Source organism: Lontra canadensis, unplaced genomic scaffold (assembly GCF_010015895.1).
Source record: "Lontra canadensis isolate GAN:19392208 unplaced genomic scaffold, GSC_riverotter_1.0 scaffold85, whole genome shotgun sequence".
Taxonomy (NCBI): domain Eukaryota; kingdom Metazoa; phylum Chordata; class Mammalia; order Carnivora; family Mustelidae; genus Lontra; species Lontra canadensis.
The window spans coordinates 7674505-7701137 of record NW_022631079.1 but is presented as its reverse complement, the minus strand read 5'-3'; the positions used below and the strand labels follow the sequence as shown (position 1 = coordinate 7701137).

The 26633-nt window shown below is 43.9% G+C and overlaps 1 protein-coding gene across 2 annotated transcripts in view; it reads left to right on the top strand.

Moving 5' to 3' along the window:
• Nucleotides 1-26633, top strand: part of ACTN2 (actinin alpha 2) — a 65037-nt gene that overhangs the window by 17124 nt on the left and 21280 nt on the right. The window contains exons 1-9 of one of the 2 annotated variants that reach the window (XM_032883103.1): nt 5078-5088; nt 8106-8220; nt 9132-9251; nt 10063-10149; nt 15204-15291; nt 16811-16889; nt 20302-20383; nt 24815-24900; nt 26316-26408. In XM_032883103.1, the coding sequence (XP_032738994.1) occupies nt 8196-8220; nt 9132-9251; nt 10063-10149; nt 15204-15291; nt 16811-16889; nt 20302-20383; nt 24815-24900; nt 26316-26408 (660 nt within the window). In that variant the 5' untranslated portion in view covers nt 5078-5088; nt 8106-8195. Of the gene's footprint in view, nt 1-5077; nt 5089-8105; nt 8221-9131; nt 9252-10062; nt 10150-15203; nt 15292-16810; nt 16890-20301; nt 20384-24814; nt 24901-26315; nt 26409-26633 lie in introns of those variants that run through there. The other variant, XM_032883102.1, reaches the window with a different exon arrangement.

Here is a 26633-nt window from a genome sequence, read left to right as displayed (position 1 = left end):
CTAAATTTCACCTCTTCCTTGGTCTCGGAATAATTAAGTTGGTATTTGTGAGTATCCCTAGAAGTTAAGTGAAAAGCAGCATTTTAGGGGTGCCTCAGAGGCTCAGTTGGTTAAGCGTCTGACTCTTGATTTCAGCTCAGATCACAGTCTCAGCGTCTTGGGACCAAGGCCAGCGCCTGGTTCTGCGCTCCTAACAGAGTCTGCTTGTCCCTCACTCTCTACTCCTCCCCTGACTCTCTCGGTCTCTCTCTCTGTCTCTCAAATAAAAAAATAAATAAAATTTTCTAAAACAGAATTTTGGTACTGTTGAGATTCCAACTTATTCATGACTGAAATTGTCACCATTTGAAGTATTGAAAATTTGAATGGGTACTAGTTCTCTCTCTGTGAATTACAGGTATGCTGGCTGGATGCTGGGTTCTTTGAGTGACAGAAATGTGACCAAGACAGGATCAGAGGCTACTGAGGTCATTTCGGCTTCTTGATTCCTAAAATGTACGCTTGCTTGCAGGCTAACGAAAGCCCCAGAAACCAGTCGTGGGCTTGCCATTTGCAGTGGAATGTAATGGGATTTGCTTTTTTACAAGTTAATTTTGAAGCTCTTTATACTTAGTGTATTTTGAACTGAGTTAGCCCTTTATACTAATGGCCTCATGCAAATAAGTTCTTTTTAAAAAATACAGGAACAATATATATTTCTAGTGGCGAAAACTAATGCTCTGAACACTTTGTTCCTTGAGGAAGTCACAGTACACTACTGATGCTCTTTGTTCTGTGAACAGTGGTGTGAAGTGCTTGGGGAGAATCAGGAAAAGATGAACACCTGGCATCTTTCTGGAATCATGGATTTCAGACCTTCTTGTCTCCTCTTTCTGTCTGTGCCCTGCCATGGTTTATGAAATGTGCATGTTTATGCTTGGTTATTGGAGGTGGAATATTCTTTTGCTCCAAGAGCCTTAAGTCGTGACTGTAGGCTATGTATTTTTTTCTATGCAATGATTTAATTCCCTTTTAATTTAAACCCCAAAGCACTTCCAGTTTCTTTGAATTGCTACCACCGACTGCTGTTCTTTTGTGTTTCTGTCGCATCTGTATTGTGAAGTAGTTGGCTTTCTCTTTCATTTATCAGACATCACGGTCAGCCAGCTGGGGTAGGTACACAGTGCATTCCTTGGGGCGAGCAACAAGTCACAGGAAAGAGGGGCTGACTTGGCCACATCAGGTCACAGAGCCAGGACTCAGATTTTAGGGTGGCTGTGTTTCAGGGGGCGCTACACTGAGCCGTCACCTGCCGTGGGATCTAGCAGGATCCTGGAGACTTGGCAGAGATTTGTGGGCAGAGAACAAAAGGGCCGCCCACTGTGTACTTAGATGCCTGCTTACACAACTCACGAGAGCATGAGGCCTCCAGATGGGCTTCCAAGACATCTTACCATTGGTTGTAACACATGCTGGATCCTTAGAGTGGACACTTACGTGCTTCCATACTTCTCTCTCTCTGGTTGAATTTTTTAAATGTCGTGTGAGGAGTTGAAAGGTGTACTTGGGCACTTGGCAGCCTTGAAGGTGTGGAATTTTTTTCCAGATCAGAAGATTAGGTTGAGCAGTCCTCACTGAGAGTGGGTCCAGAGACCTTGCTGAAAGGTTTTATAAGATGGCTGTTTGCCTGAATATTTAGATTTAAGACCATGCTGCTATGGCCCCATTGTATGCATCACCCAGCGCGTGTCCTCACCTGGCGCGTGGACCAGGGTCTCTCGGTTGAGGGGACTGGGATTGTGAAGCTTTGTAGTGAAACAGAAAGTTCTGCTTCTGCCAGCCATGTGGGGAAGAACTTTCTGTCCTCCCTGTGCAGAGAACTCCCGGCTCTTTGTGATGGCCATATTTCCTTTTAATTTTTATTTTTTAATTTATTTTTATTTTTTTTTTTTAAAGAGTTGATTTATTCATTTGACAGAGATCACAAGTAGGCAGCGAGGCAAGCAGAGAGAGAGGAAGCAGGCTCCCCGCTGAGCAGTGAAGCCCCATTCGGGACTCGATCCCAGGACCCTGGGATCATGACCTGAGCCAAAGGCAGAGGCTTTAACCCACTGAGCCACCCAGGCATCCCTATTTTTATTTTTTTTTAAGATTTTATTTATTCATTTGACAGAGAGAGACACAGTGAGAGAGGGAACACAAGCAGGGGGGGTGAGAGGGGGAGAAGCAGGCTCCCCACCAAGCAGGGAGCTTGATGCGGGGCTTGATCCCAGGACCCTGAGATCATGAACTGAGCTGAAGGCAGACACTTAACACCTGAGCCACCCAGGTGCCCCGAGTGTCTCCTTTTTAAACACTAAAGCCCAAATCACATTTACTTCCCAGGAACAGCTCTGACCTCCTCTTCTGCCTTAACCAGAGAGTTTATAAATGGGTGCAGCTTTCTAGATGCTTCCTGCCTCCTTACTTTCCAAATATTAAAAAAAAAAAAAAACAAAAAAAAAAAAAAAAAACCCAGGAAAGTGATTAGAAGGAATCTTGTCAGATTGGGAGTCTATGAGATGGAAAATAACATACCCTTAAAAGTGATTATTGTAAATAGAAAAATAAATGGAGCATTTTTAAACAATCAACTTTAAACCATAGACTGGCTTCCACTAGTTGTACGTGAGAGTGCGTTCTGAAACAACGTGATAGGTGGTGTTGGCCGGTCAGCTTTTATAGTTCTTCTCCTCCTTATAACCTTTTGAACTGTTTCATAGAGTTGATGATAACAATTATTATCCCCCACCCTTTTTTTTCTGTAGCTGGGAAAGTGTCAGGACATGAAGGACAAATAATTTCCTGGTGTCAGAGTCAGAAATAGAATCTGAGTTCTGAGCCACGACTGCAGGCTGGACCAGGCTCGGCCTCCCCCTTTCCTGAGGCCCACTCATCCCTCCCCATAGGATTCAGGCCAGGATCACACGGTGAGCCTCCCAATGCCTTTCCTGACCAACGAAAGCAAGCTCAAAATCACAGAACACTTTGACAGTGCCCCAAACTGTTTTGGACCTGACAGATAATGCTGTGTTATCATTGGTGGGCTTGAAAGCTGAGAGCTGCTTCAGACCTTCCTACCTCCCAAGCTTCATGCTGTGGGCTGTGCCCGAATGTCGTAGCCCTCAGCACGCCCCATTCTCTTCCGTTCAGGAAAACCCCACAAACTTTTCTGAGTACCCATTTCAGGAAATGGGATCTGAAATTCATATTTCGTGTTACTATTATCAGAGGAAAAGCTAGTTTAAAAGGTATAAAGGGAGTTTATAGATGTTGTCTTGCTGTATTTTTGGTTTGAAGAAAATAGAATACTAAGTTGAACAGATAGTCTTAGAGGAGACAGACCAGGCCTAGAACCTTATTACTGAAAGAATTAATAATTATCTGATAGCATGAAACCAACTTGTGTTCAGACAACTGTATCAGACTCAAGATTGACTTTTTTTTTTCTTTTTCTAGGTAATAATCCTTTCCAGGTAGAGATATGAACTTGTGTTATGTAAATAACCTCAGTTACTAATCATTTTGATTAAAAGACCCTTTCTCCCTTTTGGCCGTAGAAAAGTCTGCAGTGTAGGCTGTTAGGTGTCTATAGGGTTAACTAACTTAAAAAGAAACCATATGCAAATGTATGTCATTCAGTAGCACAGGCTTATCTCAACATATTAGTAAAGACACAGTACTTTTTTTTTTTTTTTTTTTTTTTTTTGCCCTTAAGCATGCACAGAGAATTTAACTTTGAGAATGACAATAGGCTTACCATTCTTGTGGACTAGGGACTTTGCCAGTAAGTTGTTTAGGAAAGAGGATGACCTCACCTTCCAGTGAACAGGACTAACACTTCTTGCTGATAATCCTGGGAAACTCCTTCTACTGCTATTGTTCTCAACCACCATGTTTTGGGTGTTGAGGAATGTTTTCTTGGCCACTAGATTAAGGAATATAACAGTGAAGGGATTGAGGATAGTTGATTGTCAGACTTCCTGCATGAAAACATAATACTATAAGCCTACAAGCCATGGAAACACAGCCTTAAAGGTTAAGGGTTAAACCCTTAATCTCTGGGCCCTTCTCCTTTATACCCTGTTGCTTACAGAGATTTTGGTGCCATGGCCAGGTTGGGTCTATATGGGCCTGGAGACCTGTCTGCTCCCGCAGGACCACCCATCTGGGCCAGTGCCTCCTGGGTTGTGATTCCTTATGTTTCAGGAAGAGATGCTGATATTTGCTCCTGTTGTTTGGGGAATATACGTGTGGAGACAGTGCCTTCCGCTGCCTTTCCATCTTTTCTACGTGTGTCTTGAACACCCTTTCCCTTCGTTTTCTTGTGAGCTTCTTTGGAAGGTAGTAAGAGCCACAAATATCAGCCTTTCTCTTCTGGAGATACAGAGCTTCTTTAACTGACTTTGGAGTTATATCTGGATAACCCCATGGTAAGTTAAAAATATCTTAAGTCAGAAACACATTGGCTCCATGTAACCTACTGAACGCCATAGTCCAGCACAGCCGCCCTTAACCATGCTCAGAACACTGATGTTAGGCTACAGTTGGGCAAGAGCATTTAACACAAAGCCTGTTTCATCATAAAGTGTTGATGGTCCCGTGATTGAATACTGTACCCAAAGTGAAAAACAGAAGGGCTGTGTATGGGTGCAGAATATTGGTAAGTTTGTAAGTTGTTGACCCTCGTGATCCCATGGCTGCTTGGGAGCTGCTGCCCCTGCCCAGCATCACAAGAGAGGATCGTACCACACAGCTTAGCTTGGGAAAATACCCAGATTCAGAATTCTAAGTATGGTTCCTACTGACTGGGAATGGCTTTTGCACCACTGTGAGGTCAAAAACTTGTAAGTCCAACCGTCGTAAGTCAGGAACATCAACACAGATGGGTCTGTGGTGTCCCATCTTGGTTCTCTTTGTATGGCTCTCAAAGGTTTTTTTTTTTTTTTTTTTTTTTTTTTTATGTGCCTGTTTTTGAGCTTCAGAAAGCATTGGGTCTTATCACTAGGTGCAGAAGAGCAGGGAATGAGCTCTTCTCCAGAAGAGAGGTAGAGGAAGCAGGAGAGGAAGTTGGAGGACCTCACATGTGACTGAGCAGCTTCTGGGTTGAGCCACAGCCTGTGGACACCATGGCCTCTCTCCTTGGTGGGCGTGTCCAGTTCATAGAGCACCATTTCTCTTAGGAAGGACATCTGGCTTGGTAGTTTGGTTTGATCCAAGGAGCCTGGCTCTAAAACCATGTGAACCTACCTCCTGGCCACGCTAGTCCTCCAAGATTGAGTTCCCACGTTGATGTCAAGTAGCAAGGCTAGCCACAGAGAAGCCTTCGGGTAAATGTGTGGGGTCTTGCCCTTGCTGTTGTGGCTTTGTCTCCTGTATAAATTAGCAGGCTTTTCACAGAAACCCAGGATGACTGGAAATGCCTAAGAACAGTCTCTGTAGGCTATGGTAATTAAAACTGTAGATAGACTGAAAATTAAACATTCTAATAAAGCTTAAAATTCCTTTTCAGAGTGCACCGGCCTCTTTGCAAAGCCATTATACCAGCGCTGTCGGGGTCCTTTTCACATGGAAGTTGGTAGTTACCACCTTTATTGGCTCTTAGAAGGGCTCATTAAAGATAGGGACACTTCATTAAACTTACCTAAATAAATTGACCTTTTAGATTAAATTCATTCTCCAGATTTGCACAAAGGGATAATTACCTATGGTATATTACCTTCATTGTGAGTATACCTATAAAAAGGTTGTATCAAACAGACTTCACCAGTGTTTCATCACGGGGTCAGGAAGCTTGCAGCTTTGGGATTATATTTGGAAGTGTTTCTGACACTTTTATTACGAAGGGACTTAAGTGACACGGTGACAAGATAAGGAAATTGGCACCAGCAGTAGTTGCTCATTTTTAAATTCAAATCTAAATAAAGGCAACTCTCTAAGTATTTTATATCATTCTATTTTTCTGTCAATTCCATTTTAAAAAATCACAACCTGTTTTCTTGTGCCTTTCCCAAAAGTTTAGGTCTGTGATTAGTCTCATTGTCAGTTAAAAAAAAAAATGCAAAACCCAAACACATTTAGTCATTTTGGTTGCTGGAAACGGGCCTAGGATGTGTTTTACTGAGATAACTGTCTAGAAACACCCAAAATGTCCATCCACAGGGAGCTGGTTACATACAGCACAGTATATGTACTATGGTGGAATACTATGCAGCCATCAAAAGGAATGATCTATGCGGAAATGGAAAGAGCTCTAGGTTATATTTCTTACGTGGGTAAAAAAAAAAAAAATCCAGGTGCAGGACAATGTTTATATTCTGGTATGGGTTAAAGGACAAAAAAAAAAAAAAGGAGTGTGTATCTGTGTACTTACATAGGTATCAAAGATCCTTGAAGAGACACACGCAAAACTGAATGTTTGTTTCCTCTGGAGAGGGGAACTGGGTACCCGGGAATGGGAAGAGAGGGATGCTTTTCACTTTATTCCCTTTTTGTGGCACTTGAATCTTGAGCCAGGGAAATGTATCGCCTATTCAAAAAGCAAATAGATAAAATTGATATTGAAATAAAAAAAATGTTAAACTCTTCCTAACAATCTTGGCTTCAAACACCAAAGTTTGGTTCTCTAGAACAGTGCTATCCCATTGAGCTTTCCGTATTGCTGGAATGATCCATCTGGGCACTGTCCAGCTCAGTAACCCCCAGCTACATGTGGCTTCTGAGTACTTGAAAAGTAGCTTATGCAACTGAGGAACTAAGATTTTTCATTTCCTTTCATTTTAGTTAGTTTATACCTAAATAGCCACCCATGGCTAGGGGCTACCATATCAACTGGAGGTAGATCTAGAGCATATGGTTTCAAGTTTAGTGGTGTTTTAGGAGAAATAATTATTCCTTTAGGCTCTCAGGGTGAAATGAATTATTGTAAGTCCAAGAAAATGCCTACATTCTCTTTTTGCCCTCATACTTAATGCCATCGCATCTTTGTTGAAATAAGTGACTGTTGGATTTGAAAATTTTCTGTTTCCCAGGAAAATCATTTATATGGAAAGAGTATCTTTTTGTGGTCTTGCACGGGACCCACCTAGTTTTTAGGGATTCATTTTCTCCTCTGTCACACAGACCCTATTTGCGCGTCTCCGCACAGAGTAACATGCTGGGCACTTTGTTCTGGAGCCCCACAGCTGTTGCAACCCAAGGGGACATTTGCATTCTTAGCCAGCAGCTGCCGTACAAGCCCTTCTAAAATGGTTTTGGCAGGAAATAGTGCACAAGTGGAAACCAAGTTAAGAGCAGCTTGAAAAATAAACAGAATGACTTTGGATGCCTCTTGATATACAGCCCACCTTTCCACTGAAGACTGTCTTCATGATTTGTTAACATGACGGGACTGGGATCCCTTCCATGGCCGGGCTCTATCTAACTGCTTTGAAATCCGGGGTCTAGCCCAGGGCCTGGCATATGCCAGGAGGAGGTCCTTATTACTGTTATTATTATCATTATTTTTAATGATTGACTATACTGCAAATTTGTTTAAGTGATTTAGTTACTAGCTTAACACTGTTGCACATTCAGGATAAACTAAGATGTAGATAATGAGTGGTTTGGGGGCCCTCCTTTCCTTTCCTCTCCACGACACAATACCGCCCACCCTCCACTCTGAAGTAAGCCATTATGAACATTATTTAAACATTCTTTATTCATCCATTCTGCAAGCAAGCTTATTTTTGTTGCATGCAGGGAATAAGCATGCTCTCATTTAGTCCATATCTCCTACGAAATAGGTTTTCAGAAGGTCAGGTCATAGGTGTGAACATGGTACCTTTTTAAGCTGAAGGCATAAATCCCTCAGGCTGGTATATCAAATAAATGATTTTTTTTTTTTTTTTGGTCCCTAAAGGGGAAACTACTAAAATCTTACCATAGGCCTCGAGTCATCCTTTCCATCAAATTCTGTGTGCTTGCCCTAGAAGGCCCCAGGAGCTCCAGTCTTGAGTGTGCAAGAAGTTGAGTGTTGGCCACATGGGGTGGAGGGGTGCCCTGATGGGGCTGGGGCCGTGTCAAACAGTGCTTGGTTCTCGTTGCAGACTTTCACTGCCTGGTGTAATTCCCACCTAAGGAAGGCCGGCACCCAGATTGAGAACATCGAGGAAGACTTCAGGAATGGCCTTAAGCTCATGCTGCTTTTGGAAGTCATCTCAGGTTGGTCTTGGATGTACAGGTGTCCTGCTGCACCCCGCGCATCTGTGTGTGGGCTCTAGATACACATCTATTTAGAAACGACTGCCTCAGACGTGCCCTTTGACCCTGGCTGGGCCAGAACACGGTATTATGGGCAGAGAACACCTTTCCAAAGAGCAATCTGCCTGGAGTTATTTTTCTGCTCTGAAAACGGAGTAAATTCTGTTTGAAATTGACCTATTAAAATAATATTTGCACCACCCACCTTGAAACAGAATAAGAAAAGAAAAAAATGACATTTATGCGACTCCCCACGGTGCTGCCCTCTATCTGCTCTAAGCCCAGCAGGTGCCTCTCCCAGACATGGTCTTCCGTGCAGAAAGCCAGGATACATGTTGCCATAAGTCTGAAAACATGAGCTCAAATCCCAGAGGGGTTATGTTTTGCTCTGAATTTGAGTTGGCTGGTTTAGACTTTGGATGAGAGAAGGGATCACCCTTGAAGAAGTGGGACTAGAAGGGCGGTGGCAAGTGTGCCCCGCTCCATATATCTTCATAATCGGGTGTCTGCCATGAGCCCTGGCACCCAGTGCTGTGATTTGGACCAGGCTCTCTTGATTTCCTCTAATAGTTAGTCAGCAACTCCAGAGGCTCCTGGGCTGCCAACCAGCTTTTCTCTAGACTCCTTTGTAAGTTTGGCTGGTAGACCAAACCGGACTCTCCCAAGCAGATCCGAAAAGCATATGGCTCTGCACTGGTCCATTGGTCTTAAAGGTTTTTTTGGTGCATGGTTTACAAAAACCAGAGACCCATCAGAAACAGTCATATACCTATTTCCATTTAAGGAAGGATGGACTCTGAATTTTAGTGTCTCGATTCCCTGTCAAGGGGTTACTTTCTCTGTGTCTACGCTATTCTTTCTTCATCCGACAGGAGAAAGGCTGCCCAAACCTGACCGAGGAAAAATGCGGTTCCACAAAATTGCTAATGTCAACAAAGCCTTGGATTACATAGCCAGCAAAGGCGTGAAACTGGTGTCCATTGGGGCTGAAGGTAAATGAGGGGTGATAGGAATGACCCGGCTTGCCACACTGACCTCCCAGTGGAAGGTGGGTGGGCCTGCAGCTGGGCAAATTCCTCCTGGCACTTATGGTGCTTGCCATCTTATGGTGTCAGGCTGTCTGCTAAGGTCTGGGGTACAGAGATGAGAAGAAAAGGTAGCATGAATGGCAGACCAGGCTGTAGGATTATTTGTAAAGAATAGAGTCAAATATAATGCTGTCTTCGTTAGCCTGATTATTGGGGTGGGAAAGAGCTTAACCTTCCCAGTGACTCTTATGAAGAACTAATTAGTAGGAGGGAAGTGACCTCTTCTTTCTTGGGGAGATTGGGAGCCGCAGTTAGTGTGGCAGGAGCTGAGACGACTCGGCTTCTTGTGTTTTTTTTTACAGCTAAGTACCATGACCTTGCCCCACCTGGGGCACCCTCGAGGGATCAGGGTGAAGATGAGCCCGTGTTCTCTGAAACTGACTACTCAGAACCTTGGCCCATCTAGTCTTTGGGCTTTGGAAACTCGGGTTGTTTTCAGTGATTATGCATTTACAAGATATATGCTTATTATTAACTCAGAATTCATTTAAACCAGAGACATTTGGTTATGAATACTGTATAACTAGACACACTGCGACACATGAAAACGTGAACTGGTCTTTCCATTATATATATATATATATATATTTTTTTTTTTTTTTTTCCAGTAGCTCTGAAGTCAAAACTTATGGGAAACATACAAGCTGTAGGAAAAATGTATGCACTGATGATGTCACCTTTATGCGAATTTGTTGTTGTTGTTTCTTTCCTAAAGAAATTGTGGATGGCAACGTGAAGATGACGCTGGGTATGATCTGGACCATCATCCTTCGCTTTGCTATTCAGGATATTTCAGTGGAAGGTAAAAGACACGGCTGAAAATCTGATTGTATTAGGAACTCGGAGTCATTCCTAGATTGAATTTATAAAGTAGAATTTAAATAAGACCTTGTAAAATTGAACAGTCATTTCCATGATTTAATGGAAGATATGGGAGTTGGGTTTTCACAGGTTTTATATTTGTATGGGAAAGACCCCAGCAATACTGTTTCATTCATGGGGGTGGAATCGTTTTGGAAAAGATGAGCACATGTTCAGAACAGAAGTCGCTTTTTAAAATGAGCATTTTGGGGGCTTTAAATTGCTTATTATATTCATAGGTTTCCAACTCTAACAGTTCTGTGGACTTGCAGGTGCAAAAAAGCGATCAGTTGAAATCTGAGTTCATTCATTCACCCTCCGTCCCTGCTTTCCTTCTCCGTCTCTGTGTCTGTCTCTACAGCTTTCTGTCTTTCTGTTAACAAACTCTCCATTGTTATTGTATCTTTGGGCCTAACAACTGTTCCATCACTATAATAGAACCATAGTCCTTGGCACTGCCACAGAAGATGAAAATCTTTAGTCTTTTTCGCCCACTGTACTCCTAAATATTTTGATGAATTCAGCACTGTTGAAAAGTGTCAAATTGACATTCTTAAAATTAGAACTTTGCCTATTTAGCCCTCAAATCACAAAATGTATAGTTGCGGAACCTACTTAAAGGTGGTCTGGATCGTCCAACTGTTGTCAACCTCTTGTACCTTTGTTACCCAACAGGTATCCAGGAACCTGAACCGTGAGGGTGGGGACATTGTTTGTAGTTCTGCCCAGGACAGAGTACCCTCTGATGCGGGTCTTTTTAGGTGATGTTAGTTACTATTCAACCATCAAACATTAAAAACCAGTGATTTACTTACTGTTGCGTCAGATGGCACGAAGCCTACAGCATTTACCCTTAAGGAATTTCTGACCACTTAGATTACTCCCTTCTGTCATGGAAGCCCCATTTGTGTCATCTAAAAATCCAACTGCGGGGCGCCTGGGTGGCTTAGTCAGTGGGCGTCTGCCTTCAGCTCGGTCATGATCCCAGGGATTCAGGGATTCAGCCCCACTTTGGGCTATCTGCTCAGCTGGAAGCCTGCATCTCACTCTCCTACTCCCCCTGTTGTGTTCCTTCTCTTGCTGTCTCTCTCTCTCTCTCTGGCAAATAAATAAATAATCTTTAAAAAATAAATAAATAAAAATCCAAGTGAGATATAATGATATTAAAATCTCAATAATTCAGGCTCAGAATTTATAAAGTCTGAATTTGAAAACTTTTATACAATGTGCTTTTTTAAAGATACATTCATTTCATTCCAGTGAAAATAACAAGATGCTTCTTCTAAGTTCTTGCTTTATTAAGAAAACAGTAATTTATAATAATTTTACCAATTTCATATACTTCCAAATTTAAATATTTAAACAGCTGAGCTCACCTTAAAAAACAAATACTATTTTAAAAAAGCTTATTCACATAGTTGCATTTGCTAGTCTAACGAATCCTTTTCCCACAAATATTACAGAGGTTATTACAGGGTTTTTTCTGATGGGTTACACATGTCAAATTAGTGATAGTTTAATTTAGAATTTACTTCTATTTCAAATGTAGCCATGAGTGGTATCCATTATTCATTTTCCCTAGAGTGATTGTTGATGTGTCCAAAATAAGATGTCACAGTATTTTGTGAAGTTATCATAATAAAAAGATACATTAACCTGCTTTTCAAAAGACTAAGAAGTTAAACATTCAAAAGTAGGAATATGATTAGCAAAGTCCCTTGATCTCTTCCAAGTAGATGTTTTTCAGGAGGTAGTTGGCTGACTTACATTTTTGTTTTCTTTATTGTTTTACTTTTTTGGAGTCATTTCTCAATAATCTCACTTAATTTTTGGAGGTGTCTAGAAAGATGATCTTAGTTTGTTTTCATGATGTGTAGCATGTGCAAAAAGTCATTGTTATTATGATTGAATTCTTTGAGGAGCCAGTGTCCTTTGGAAGAATGATGGATTTCTTCCAGGAAATAAAATGAGAGATGAACACACCTGCTAATGAGGGCGGTCCTGTTGTACGTGGATGGGGTTTGCTTGGTTCATCTCTCATGTTTTGTGATGGAATGATAAATGGCAGTACCTACTTATAATGTGCTTTTCACATCAACTATTCTGTGTGTGCCAAAAGGCCATGTTTCAGATTTAAGCTGTCCTTGCTGGCAGTGGGGTGTACTGATGCCAGGGACATAATAGGCCTGGTTAGGAAAACCTGACAGTGGCGTTGGGGTGGGAGAGAGTCCTTTTTTATTAGGTTAGCCAATGAAATAAGGAGAAAACGTTGACATTCATCGCATAAGACTGTTCAGACATATTTAGACATAAATTAGGTAAAACTCCATGAAATGAGGCAGATTTAAACTTTATGAGATTCTGTTGATCTGCTTTACCTCTCTTTGCCTTTCTAGCCAAAATTTCACTTAAACTTTCTAAAATACAATGCATTATTTCCTCCTGATGTACTTTTTCCTTTTTTTAAAGATATTTTATTTATTTGACAGAAAGAGATATAGTGAGAGGGGGAACACAAGCAGGAGGAGTGGGAGGAGGAGAATCAGGCTTCCCACTGAGCAGGGAGCCATATACAGGGCTCAAACCCAGGACCCTGGGATCATGACCTGAGCCAGAGGCAGATGCTTAATGACTGAGCCACTCAGGTGCCCCAGTGTACTTTTTCTTATTAGTAACTTTGGTTGGGACCCAAAGGCAGGCAGTGTGGAGTTCCATTTTTCAACATTTTTACCAGTTAATATTTGAATAAAGTCTTAGAACATTCAGTTTTTTTTCTTAATAAGATTTTCTGGAGAAGAGACATGAATAGGAGTGGTTCAAGTGATTCCTTTAGCACGTGAAATTTTGGGAGTGTGTTTATTTCAGCTGGGTTATGGGTCATGGGAAAGTCTGAATGAGAATGGGCAATTCAGATAAATAATTACAGAACACTTGTGTTTTTTTTTAAGATTTTATTTATTTATTTGACAGACAGAGACCACAAGTAGGCAGGGAGGCAGGCAGAGGGAGAGAGGAGGAAGCAGGCTCCCTGCTGAGCAGAGAGCCCTATGCGGGGCTCGATCCCAGGACCCTGGGATCATGACCTGAGCTGAAGGCAGAGGCTTTAACCCACTGAGCCACCCAGGCGCCCCTACAGAACACTTTTTACAGAAAACAAAATCAACTTGAAGTCCTTACTAAAATGGAAGGCCAGGGCCCAATGTTAGTTAAGAGTCCACATGTTTATAGGGGTTTTCTAAATTGTTAGCACTTAAATACAGGCAGAATCCTAGATTTTGGGGAACAGTTTTGAGGAGATGTTTGGATGTGGGTAATTTGGGACCCTCCAAGAAGCTGATGCCAGAAGGGTATTAGACACTGTCTTAGCCATCTTAAGCTGCCATCACAGAAGACCATAGACCAGGTGTCCTGACCAACAGAAATTTATTTTCTCATGGTTCTAGAGGGTGGAAATCCAAGATCAGGCTGCCAGCATGGTCTGTTTTGGCTAAAGACCTTCATTTTGGCTTTTAAATGGCCACTTTCTTGCTACATCCTTCATGGCAGAGGGAGAGGAAGAGCTCTCTTCTCAGAAGGGCTCTACTCCCATCCTGGGAGCACCACCCTCATGATCTCATCTAACCTTAGTTGCCTCCCAAAGGCTCCATCTCTAAATAAGGTCAGGGCTTTAACATAGGAATTTGGGGAGGGGGGTGCCTAGGTTGCTCAGTTGGTTAAGCAACTACCTGTGGGTCAGTTCATGATCCTGGAATCCTGGGATCAAGTCCTGCATTGGACTCCCTGCTCAGCAGGGACTCTGCTTCTCCCTCTGAGCCTCCCCCCCTCACACTCTTTCTCCTCATTCCCCCTCTCTCTCTTTCTCTCAAATAAATAAGTAAAATATTTAAAAAAAAAAAACCCCACATAGGAATTTGGGGGTGGGGGAAACACATTCAGTCCAGAACAGACATGCTAGAGATTTTTTTTGGGGGGGGGCGTGGGGAATGCCTATGAAGAACCAGCAATGGCCAAGAGAGAGCCATCCAGGGCACCTGGCCAACACCCGTGCTGGAGAAGGGAAGGGAGGTCTGCCAGGAGAAGGGTCTGATGGGGAGCCCTTCAGCCTTGGGTCTCAGAGGAGCCGCATCCACACAGGAATGGCTGGCTCCAGCGCCTCTCCCTCTGTCAGTCCTGGGCGGAGCGGCCTGAGGAAGAATGGCCTCTGGGGAATGCGGGGGTCGGAACTGGGACCTCAGTGGCCTGCCTTGTGCTACCATGGGGGGCCTGCTGTTGTTTCTACTTCATCAGAACTCAAGTGGCCAAACCTGAAACGTACTAATAAAAGCCTTTTGGTATTATACAAATCAGTGGGTAAGGGAATAAATCTGAGACACGGTGGTCTCTGTGCATCCCATTGACCCAAGATGATAAGAGAATCAAATGACAGGTTAGTGAAGTCATAGTCTAGTGCATAGTAGTAATTTTTAAGCAAAACTCGAAAATGTTTATTATTTATTTATTTATTTTTTAAAAAGATTTTATTTATTTATTTGACAGGCAGAGATCACAAGTAGGCAGAGAGGCAGGTAGAGAGAGAGAGGAGGAAGCAGGCTCCCCACAGAGCAGAGAGCCTGATGCGGGGCTCGATCCCAGGACCCTGAGATCATGACCTGAGCCGGAGGCAGAGGCTTTAACCCACTGAGCCACCCAGGTGTGCCCCAGAAACTTGAAAGTTTTTAAACGAAACTTTAAAAAACAATTCTTTGCCAGTATCCCCGCTGTCTGGTTTTGTGTTTATGATGTCATAACTTGTGGTTGCCCCCATGCTGGCCTTTTCAAGTCCCTTCGGTGTCCTCAGCAGTCTGCCCCCGGGAGCAGGGTCCCAGCAGAGATCACAAGAAGAGATGATACGTTTGGTGGTCCGCGCCCTGGGAGGTCTCTTATCAAGCCTGGGAGTTGGGTGCCTTAAGTACTGAGTATTTCCATGTGGACACTGTTTCTTGGCTGTCATTACAGAAACCTCCGCCAAAGAAGGTCTGCTGCTTTGGTGTCAAAGAAAAACCGCTCCTTATAGAAATGTGAACATTCAGAACTTCCACACCAGGTGAGCAAGGAAGGCCCTGGGCTTCTTAGATTCTCCTGGAGTCCTGGGAGAGCCGTGGTTATGTCTGCTATTGTCTTCCGGCTCTGGTCTGAGGCACGTTTTACGTCTGCCGTGGACCAAAGGCTGTAGCATCTCTGATACTTAAGATCCCTCTGGGGAACCCATCCAGTGGCTTTGAGGGGCTGGTAAAACAGCATAGTACTGCTCAGCACTCGAATGGGCCTTCACTATTTGGGGGTTATGGGCATGCATCTCACTGTGACCTTCACCTGCTGCTGTTGGGAGGTGGCAGGCGTGGCTTCTCAGCAAGGACATCGAGGCGGAGTCTGCGTGTCCCCCTGCCTTACTGTCCATACTCCAGCACCTCCCTCTGTGCTGCAGAGAAAGACACTTCCTCGGCCAACTTTGTATGCTGGGGTTCGAGAGAAGGAGGAAACTTGTATTTGTAAAATGACAGGAACGTGCGTGAATGGAGTCTAAATTTAATCTCAGAGCGTGATTTTATCACTTGCCCCAGTGTTCCTCCTCACGCACGTCTTCTGAGAGTAGAAGAGCTGTATTTTCACCCTCTGTTTGGTGGGTTACTCAGGAATAGAAATAGGTCCTCAGCCACCATGGATTATCAGGGAAACGAAGGGCAAGCAGGAGCCGCGAGGGAAAATGGGGGAGGCTCTCCTGGGTGGACAAATATTATAGAGTGTCTACCAAGTGTCAGGCACTGAGCCAGGCCTTGAGTGTGCAAAGGTGGAAAAGAGGACTTCTCTGTCCCTACAGCACGCTGTCTTGAGGACAGGAGGAGCCCCAAAGGAGAAGGCAGGTGTGGAAGTCAGCTTGCCTCTCATTGACCTTCTTGCCTTTCCTCCTTTGCCCAGGACAGTGTCAAGCACTTCAGCTCTGTAGCCCCCTGGAGTTTCTTTCTTCCCCTGACCTTTTGGGGAGCAGAACTCCCACTCCCAGCCCTCAGTGAACCCCTGGTCGCCTCTGACAAGCTCAAAACCCGGGGTTGTCTAGAGAACAGTTAGCGTGAGCGTCTCTGGGGAGACAGACCAGGAGTGCGGGTCCTCCTTGCTGAGTCCCTCGGGTGCTACCATGTCTTTGCCTTTTTGAAAACATGTGAAGAACCTTATGAAGACAGAGGAGTCCCTGGGAGCTCATAGGGACTTTCAAGTGTACTAAGGATCTTGAGGGGGAAGTATGTCCTGGACATTTAAGGATAGACGTCCTTGTGTGTGGTTTTTGGGCAGACCCTGCAGGAGGGTCCTCGTGGGAGATGGGGAGGAGGGATCGGGACAGGAAGGTGCTGACCAGGGAGGAGGGCAGGGTGAGAAGAGGGTGTCGCTGGTTCTCCCAGCCCAGAACCGGGACTGGGCCAGTAGATAGGGAGGAGTCTCAGGGCAAGGGTGGGCGTGACAGACAGAAGGACAGGAGGGACCACTTGTAGGATTACGTCTGTCCAAGACGTAAGCTGCTGCTTTCTCTCCATTAACATGTGTTCCTGTTCTTCCTGACCGTGGCGCAGCTGGAAGGATGGCCTTGGACTCTGTGCGCTCATCCACAGACATCGGCCTGACCTCATTGACTACTCAAAGCTTAACAAGGTCATTCTGGGGGCCTGGCATGCCACATCCTCTCTGTCCCTCAGCATGTCACCCTGAAAGTGAGCATGTCAGCACTGAACTCAAACACGCAGCTTACCGCCAGCTGAGTCTCCCAGCTCGCCTGGCACGTGGTATAGACGGAAAAGGCAGCCAGGAAAATACTTTGATTAATAATTAATTACTAATATTAAATAGGGTGGGACAATACCCAAAGCCAAGTCACCCTTTTGGCCCAAATTAAGATACATTTGTCAATTTGGCTTGATTTACTCTGAAGGTTTTTATTTATGTTTCTTAGTGATTTTACATTCCCAGGTTGTAAATATGAAAAGGGAAGATATATGGGCTTTTACTGGGGGAGGGGAAAGAAAAGTTCAAATACTCAAAGCCTTCTTTTTAAATTCTCTTTACCTTTTCTGAAGGACTTAATTGCAGACATTTTTACTCAGAACTGATTAACTTACTTCTCACATGAGGGACATTTTACCATTATCTTGCGATTGAGAGAAGATATTAGTTGTAGTTGTAGAAAAGAGCATTTGAGGGTGCCTGATGGCCCACTCTGAAGAGCACGTGACTTTTGATCTTGGGGTTGTGAGTTTAAGCCCCAGAGAGGCAGGCAGAGAGAGAGAGGGAAGCAGGCTCCCTGCTGAGCAGAGAGCCCGATGTGGGACTCGATCCCAGGACCCTGAGATCATGACCTGAGCTGAAGGCAGAGACTCAACGCACTGAGCCACCCAGGCGCCCTTAAAAACATTTTTTTTTTTTAAAGAAAAAGGGTTTTGTTATTAATTTTGGTTTTGGTCTCTTTAGAAAATTTAGCGCTACATTTGAATTCTCTCTTTAAGCTTAAGCTTTAGTGTACTTAAGTTTCAAATATTCTCAGAACTCTTTCTTCAGAAAAGTAGTTTAAAAATGTAATCTGTGATGGAAAAAAGAAGTCCATGCCCCTCCTAAACCTTGTGGCAGACAGTCTGTGCTCTCAGGATTTAGGACTAAAGGCATTGCCTGCCCGGAAAACGTTGCCGCATGTGGTGGTTAGGGCCCCAGTGCTTCTGGTTGCTGGTGTGCACAGCGGGCTGCTCCCTTGAGTGGCAGTGTCATGGTGTGGAATCCGTCCTGCATGCTGCCCTCCCCTGTGTGCTATGCATGGTCATTGCAAGAGGTCCCTTTGGCTCCCTTTTCAGTTGTTATTACTTGCTCCTTGCCTGTCTACTGGCTGGTCTCTGATGACTGTAGGGGAGCTCGTGGAGAATTGACTTGTAGGGAAGGTGAATCCCACAGTTCTGGAACATAAGGTTGCCGGAGGTCCTCAACTTTTCAAAGCCCATATTCTCTTATTCTGGACTTACTTTAAAACGCTTCGGACACAGAGATGGTGTATGTTTTCTCAGTGAATCTCTGTCTCATTTGCAAAATGAAGGGATTCTTCTAGATGGAACTAGTTTCGTTAGCACATTAAAATGGTCGATTTTTATTACCTATAGTCAACAGACTTGTGGTAATTGGCTGTCAAAGATGAGCAAAAAATGATAGTAATGAGCAATAGCAGTTAATATTTACATAGCTCTCGATTAGGCTGTGTTATAAATAAATATATTGTTGTATATGTATGTATGTACTCATATGCATATGACACATATGTATATATCACACATATTAAATATGTATATTAGTACATGTTCTAATGTGTATGTTATATATACATATTATTCTGTGTATGTTACATATACATGCATATTCCTTCTGTCTTTGCTGTGCACAGTGAAATATAACATACTGATGAAGTAGGTACTGTTATCATCCCACTTTTACGGATGAACAAAGTATGGAATTCAGCAATCTGCCCAAGGTCACATGGCCAGTAGCTGAGCCAAGAAAATACTTCACTGCCACATTTTATCTCTCTCAGTATAAATGAGATAGTGTTCACAAAGTGTCAGAATCAATCTATTTTTAATGCTGAAATTTTTCTTATACATTTAAAACAAAAGGGAAAATTTTACTCAGTAATTTGGCTTTGTAAACACATGCATAAACTATGCAGGTAAGGCTCACATTACAATAGGGCTTCTTTTAGGGGTTCCTGGGTGGCTCAGAGGGTAAGCCCCTGCTTTTAGCTCAGGTTATGATCTCAGGGTCCTGGGATCGAGCCCCACATCGGGCTCTCTGCTCAGCAGGGAGCCTGCTTCCCCCTCTCCATCTGCCTGCCTCTCTGCCTACTTGTGATCTCTCTCTCTCTCTCTCTCTGTTAAATAAATAAATAAAATCTTTAAAAAAAGGAAAAAAGAAGCTTTAACGATAGGGCTTCTTTTGTTGGAATGATTATGTGCTTTGTTAAAACATTTACTTGAAAAAAATGTTTTGCCTGAAGTGTATACTTTCTGAGGCCAGGAAACTTACTTGGGTTTCTTCATTGAGCCTCATGAGTGTGTTTTTAAGGTCTGCTCTTTTAAAATTGCTTCAGCCTATTCAAATGTACTGATGGCAAAGCATTGCACGTTCCACGGTGTTTAAATGGCTTTGATGTTAAAATTCATGAAAGCCACCCCTGGACTAACCCTAGTTTTCAGTTTGATTTTCTATCTTAACGATCCCCATCCCATTTCAGGTCTGTAATGTCTTAAGTGGAACAAAATAAGAAATGTTAAATGAGTCTTTAAATTTTTTGGTGTTTCACTTATACACCTCTGGTTAAATTTATTTTATTAAATTTATTTTATTTCTTTGTGTGTGTGTGTATGTGTCTGTATACACACACATACACACACACACATATATATAAATATATATATTTAACCAGTTTCACAGTGAAGATAGACATAATCTTAAGAACAAAAATTTCCTCACAGTTTTCATTCACAATTTTAGTCTTTGGCATCCTAGAAGCATAATTTTCACTCTTTGTAGCCATCTTATGACCTTCTTTGGGGACCCAGGAGTTTCACCAGCTAGCATATTTCCTTCTCTTTATGCCTCAGCTTTCTTATATTTAAAACAAAAACATCGTACTAAATATTCTCCATGATCACCTTGCAGATCTGGAAAATTTCTGTTTCATGATTTCTTCTGGAATCATTTAAAGGTTGAAAATTAGCTAAGAAGTATTCTTTCCAGCCCATGAGAAAATATGTGACAGCTTTCCCCTGTCTGCAAAGCGTTGTCCTCTTAAACCTTGGGCTCACATTTTATGAGTTGGAGTGTGCATGCATTGTGTGGGGTTCATATCATTTTTGGTGTTTCTCTAAATATTTGACATGATTGGAAAAAGATAAGAAGGGAAATTACTTACACTGTGATGGTTATGTGCATGGAAAGATCTCCTCCTAGAAATGAGGTGTGTCAAACACATTACTGGTAACTCCTATTCGAAAGATATTTTCAAACACTGGTTGTGCTGTTTTTCATGCAGGATGACCCAATAGGAAATATCAACCTGGCCATGGAAATTGCAGAGAAGCACCTGGATATTCCTAAAATGCTGGATGCTGAAGGTGAGAGGAAAATTGTGTTTTATTGACTTGCGGAAAGTCTGTGGCCTAGTTGTGCCATGGCTGTGTGTCAGGATTTATAAGACTTCGTAGGCAGATTATATCTGACGTACTTAGGAATCTGAAAACGTTTCTGTCATTGGCCACAGGAGTGTGAAGAGCATTTCATTTGTAGCATGTTCATGAATTCTTTTTAAAAATCCTGCTCAAGGAGCCCCTGGGTGGCTCAGTGGGTTAAAGCCTCTGCCTTCAGGCTCAGGTCCTGATCCCAGGGTCCTGGGATAGAACCCCACATCGGGCTCTCTGCTCGGTGGGGAGCCTGCTTCCCCCCCCCGCCCCACCTGCCTCTCTCCCTACTTGTGATCTCTGTCAAATAAATAAATAAAATCTTAAAAAAAAAAATCCTGCTCAAAACCACGCCAGCAAAACTATAGTAAAAGAATTCGGTAAAAAAGTTCAGCTTTGGCAAAGAAATGGAATGCTTGGGTTTGTGATCTGCAAAGAAAAACTATTTTTATTTTTGTAACAACACACTGTTATTTTTCTTACCACATGGAGACAAGCTTAGCAAATAAGTCTTCTTGGGAAGTGCTCAGGACTCCACAAGGGAAAACATCCTTCCTTCCAACCAGAAGGTAGAGAATCAAAACAGAGAATACGGAGCGTTCAGCCGTCCTCATACCTCTCAAACGTCCACGTTTCATTTTGGGTCTGAATTAAATTTAGTTTAGTTAGATTTGCAGGAACGTCTAAGTATTTTGCTGCTGGGCGTCCCTCACGCTGGGGACTGGTTTCAGATAACTTGTGTGCCCTCTGTATGTGACAGACTCGTGAGGGTCGCTCTGTGGCACACCGCCGTAGAAAGCACAGATATGTGGAGACCATCCGTTCATTTCTCTTGTTCGTGAGTCACTTACCACTCAGCAGATATAGACTGAGTGCCTGCCACGGGCAAGACCCTCGGCTAGGTACCTTGGGAGGGAATGAGATGTACCAGGCAGGGTCCTGCCCTCAAGGAAATTAGGTTACTGCGTTTGTTGTTAATACTATGATTCCCTCACAGTCCATTTCTTCCCCTAATTGGGATTATTGGGGAAAAGCAAAGAACTTGATTATCATCCATTGTCAGTCTTCTGTTCCTCCTTATTGCTGGTGATTGTATTATAAATTATCATAAACTCGTTGGCTTGAAGCAATAGGAATTTATTCTCTTATGATTCTGGAGGCTGTAAATCTGAAACCAAGCTGTTGGCAGGGCCATGCTTCATTCAGAGCCCGTAGAGGAAGGTTCCTTCCTTGTCTCTTCCAGCTTCAGAAAGCCTCATGTGGTCCTTGGCTTTAAGGTGGCCTTGCTCTCCCCTCTCTGTCTCTACATCTCTTTCTTTCTTTCTTGTAAGGACATCAGTCATGTTAGATGAAGGATCCTCCCTCTCTCAGCAGGACCTCATTTTAACTTGATTCTGTCTACAAAGGCCTTCTTGCAAATGAGGTCACGGTCACAGGTACCAGGGTGGCAGTTAGGACCCCAACATATCCTTTTGACGGATACAGTGAAGCTCATAACAGTGACCTTCAAAGTAGGATTCTGATTTTACCCATTCATTAATTTAACCATTTTAACAAACACCTGTATTATTGGGCATTAACACTTGAATATACTCCTCCGAATCGATTGATGGTTTTCAAAAACTCTATAAAGGGAGAGAGTCAATAAAATAATGGAGGAGTTGGGGCACCTGGGTGGCTCAGTGGGTTAAGCCTCTGCCATTGGCTCAGGTCATGATCCCAGGGGCCTGGGATCGAGCCCCGTATCAGGCTCTCTGCTCAGTGGAGAGCCTGCTTCTCCCGCTCTCTCTGCCTGCCTCTCTGCCTACTTGTGATATGTCTCTGTCAAATAAATAATAAAATCTTAAAAAAAAAATAATGGAGGAGCAGCATAGAATAGACAGTTCCCTTTCCTTTTTGTCTGTCTGTCCTCTCTAAACTAAGTTTACATTTGTGTGGCATCTCCTTTGACATTTCCATAGAGTAAATAACTACCTAGAGTTTATCCACTCGAATTAAAGCTAGGATACTAAAGAGAGGAGAAAACGGACATTTAGTAAATTAATACCTCCCTAATACACTGCATTTGAGGGTGAGTTCAGGGTCACCATCATTATTCCTCTGGCCTGCTGACATGCGTCTTAGTAGATTTTTTCCTTAGCCTCTGAGTCCTGCTCTGGGCATGTGTCCATCCTGTGACTCCTTCCAGGCTGATGAGATGTGCTGGTACTCCTTCATTTTCTCCTCCCTTGTGCCTTTTTTGTCTAATTCCTTTTAAATGGTTCGGAAAAATGCTTACATACTATAATATTTTCTGTGTAATTTCTCACAGGAATTTTCTAGCAGTCATGAACTTGACTGACTTGGGTGTGGGGCTTACTGTGACAGGACTACCCAGTGGGTCCCCCCACATGTGACCCTCTTTATCCTTGCTTCCCCCGCCCTTGGGTCTTAATCACCACCACAGCGTTGTGTTAGCATGACCTTATTTTGGCCACATCGCGAGCTGGCTGCTTCCTGTCAGAATGCTTGTCCTTCTGGCACAGCCTTGCCTTCCCGCCTGCTGTCATTGTGTTGGGGCCTGAACCCTCAGTGGGGACTTTTGACTGGCTCCTTGGGCCACTCTCCCGTGACCTGTTACCTGTAGTAAACACTGTAGAAACTTTTTCCCCTCTTAACCGTCTGCCGTGCTTTTAAAAGGTTCTGAATGTTGTTTCTCTGTTTTCCTCCACAAACCTTTCCTTGAGGTGAGCACCAGGCTTAAGTTCCTGGGTGTGTAGGCTCCGTGTGGACTCACAGAAGGGATCTCTGTTGACCCCCTCTGTGTGTGCAGCGGGAGAAAGTCTCAGGGAATGTCCTGTCAAGTGCATCCTGGGGCTTCCGGAGCTCCGATTCTGGCCGTGGATGTGACCTCCTTGCCCGTTTAGGGACCTTATCCACTACCATCTCCTTCTGTTTGGCAGTTCTCTGAAGGACACAGAGTAATGACTTTGTAGGTCTGACTTCTTTGACTGGAGCCAAAGTTTTAACCGCCTAAGTGTGGGAGGGGTGCGGGGTGGGGGGATTCATTGTTTTGACTTCTCCAGGGCAGCACTTGGCCGAAGCCTGTGAGTGCTAGAACATCTGGGCAGTTAACCTTCTTTTCTCCACACAGATTTAGTATATACTGCCAGACCTGATGAGAGAGCCATAATGACTTATGTTTCCTGTTACTATCATGCTTTTGCTGGTGCACAGAAGGTGAGGATGTAAAACATGAATCACCACTCACCCTTCACCTTCTGTGTCTTAATTTTTTTTTTTCCAATTGTTTTTCTCTTTCCCCCTCTCCTCTGAGTAAGGAGACCTGTCTGGTTCTGAGGAGGCAGTCATTTGTCTTTTTTAGTCTAGTTTTCTTTGAATCTTACTTTCTGTCCATGCAGTAGTATGCCGTTCATGTGTGTTTTCCAGAAGATTCCATGCCGTGACACAACCCCCACATCCTTTCTGGGCATGCCCTCTGAAAACCCGATGGCTAGGTTTCACCCTTAGGGAAGTACAAGGTCTCTTTTTAACTGTGTTTTATCCAGTGACTGAACCGAGTTTAAAGTTAAAAAGCAATTCAGCAAACAGTGTTGTCGCCAAGGTGGAAGGAGAAAGGTTGCGTGTTCACACGGTCCTGTTTTCTCTTCCTGTTGGTGGTTTCGGCAGCTACTACAGACCGTAGCAAGAGTCACAATAAGTACAAGCCGTGTCTATCCTTCTCTTTAGAGGTTTTGTTACCTTGGTGATTTCTGTAAATGGCAAGGTAAGTAGGCACAGAAGGGGTTAAAAACCACGTCCTCTCCAGTGACTCTTGTTCCCCACCAGGAGCCAAGCCACCCACCGAGTATACAGTTAGGAAGGTGGGGTGGGGAAGGGGCAGGAGAGAGGGGGCCCTGGGGCTCTGCCAGCGTTCCCAGCATCTTGCAAGGTGACATGGATGGCCCAGAGCACCGGTGGCAGGCGGCCTGATGTGGTCAACAGATGAGCGGACGTGGGCCTCACGAGTCATCAGGACGTGACAATGAGCCCGGATACGTAGCATGCAGTCCCCGTATTCGTGCCTTGACTGCACTTTTAGAAGCTCATCACGGGGTGGGGGATGCAGAAAGCCCTCAGACCGATTATTAAAAAAAAACAAAACAAAAACCAAACCAGAGAACCTGCTGGCTCAAGTCATTCAAGCCCTTGTGTTCACAAACCGCGCCTGGGCCCAAGAGCCTTCCCGAGCTTTAGGACCGGGGGCCCCAGACACACCCAGAAAACGGATCGGTGGAGAGTGGTCTGTTCTTCCCTTTGTTCACCCTGGTTTCTGCTCTTCATCTGTATGTGTGTTTGTTTTCTGTGTTATTTCTTCCCTCCCTTCAGACATTGTGAACACTCCCAAACCCGATGAAAGAGCTATCATGACTTACGTTTCCTGCTTCTACCACGCGTTTGCGGGCGCGGAGCAGGTACTCAGCCCGTGCCGCCCGGGGCACCGGTTTTAGCTGTGTGTGTGTGTGTGTGTGTGTGTGTGTGTGCGTATCTGGGTGTGTGTCTGTGCGCTTCACATCTTACCTTGGAATCTTCCTGAGTGTGTTGTGATGACCTAATACGCCCAGTTCCAAACTGTGACTCCTTCGTGTTTCTTAACAACTTTAACTTTAGACAGTTCCTGAAGTGTTGTTGTTGTTGCTGTTTAAATCCTTCCTTCCTTCTAAGATCCTGCTTTGATTTCATTAGTTAATTGTGGGAAACACTGGTGCTTTAGGAAGAAAATGCCTGGAAAATGGCACCACGGTCATTGAACAGTGACAGGGAGGTTGGGCAAGGACAGATGAGCGCCTTCTCAGGGCCCCTTGTTCTACTCTGCCTAGAAACTGCCTTCACCGTTCAGTGATTTGTTCTAACATCTTTCAAAACTAATCTTAATTTAATGGAAACAGTGAAAGGATAACGATGTTAAAACCTCAGAAAAATTCACATTTCTTAAGACACACGTTGTGGGCACATGGCCCTCAGCTTCCTCCTTACTCAACTGTCTCTTGCCCCTTCACATAATCTACTTAGAGAAAACAGATGGACTGGCGGGGGTAGGGGGAAAACACAGGATGTGTCATTTCTGTGATTTCTCTATGCCTGTCACCAGCAAATGACACTAACTGCAAATGGGGCTTTAGAGGCCAGGCTTTGAGACGGGCTGGGGGCCAGGAGGAGCTGTTTGCTCTTCTTAATTCATCATGCAGTCATGGTTCAGGGCACTTTGCCACTTCTGGCCCAAGTTCCCCTCCACGAAATGATGACCGAGAATTCCATATACCTCTGTGACTTCTCATGGAGGTCCAACAAATCTTAAAGCAAGTTTAGCTCTGTGGAAAGATCCCTTCTAGCAAGTTCTGTGTATTCATTTCAAGACAAGAGGGCTTCAGCGAACTCGGTGCAGTGACAAGATCTATTCAGGACCCAGCCATTTTGTTCGTTTATTTTTGTTTTTTTGCTTTGATTTCCAAAGTTCTCTAGAGAGTTCTGACCCCATAGTCACGAGGTCAGTAGAGTGCTCAGGTGGACATTCAGGGACAGGGGATTTCGGCTTCCTTGACCTGTTTATTCTGTCACTAACTTGCTTGATGTTTTACGAAGCTTGTGTTTTAGACTAATGGTATCTCCCCATTATTCCCCACAGTACATTCAGCCTGCCGTGTAAGTCTGTGTAAAAAAGGTGTGAAATGACTCCTAGTGTTCAACAGCCATACCCTCAGTCTTCCTCTACCCTAACCTTGAATCAGCACGCCATCTCCTCGTCTCCTCTCCTGCCCCACCACGTTCCATTTTGTGCATGCGTGTCCCTGTCCACAGAGCTGTCCTGTTCACCTATTGTGTTTTACAGGCTGAGACAGCGGCTAACAGGATATGTAAGGTTCTTGCTGTGAATCAAGAGAATGAGAGGCTGATGGAAGAATATGAGAGGCTAGCAAGTGAGGTAAAGGAAGTGGGTGCCCGGCAGTCCTGTCCATTCCCACCCAGAGGGAGAGGCACGGAGGGGGACACACTGGCTGTCAGTGTTTTCTTTCTTTGCATTTTTCATCTCAGACAGAATGAAAGTGGGAAAACACAGTTTTTCTCAGAGGTTGCCTGTCTCATAGCGCCATATTGATTGGCACAAAAGTCATCGTGATGGGCTCCCCAACCGCCCCAAAGCATAGAG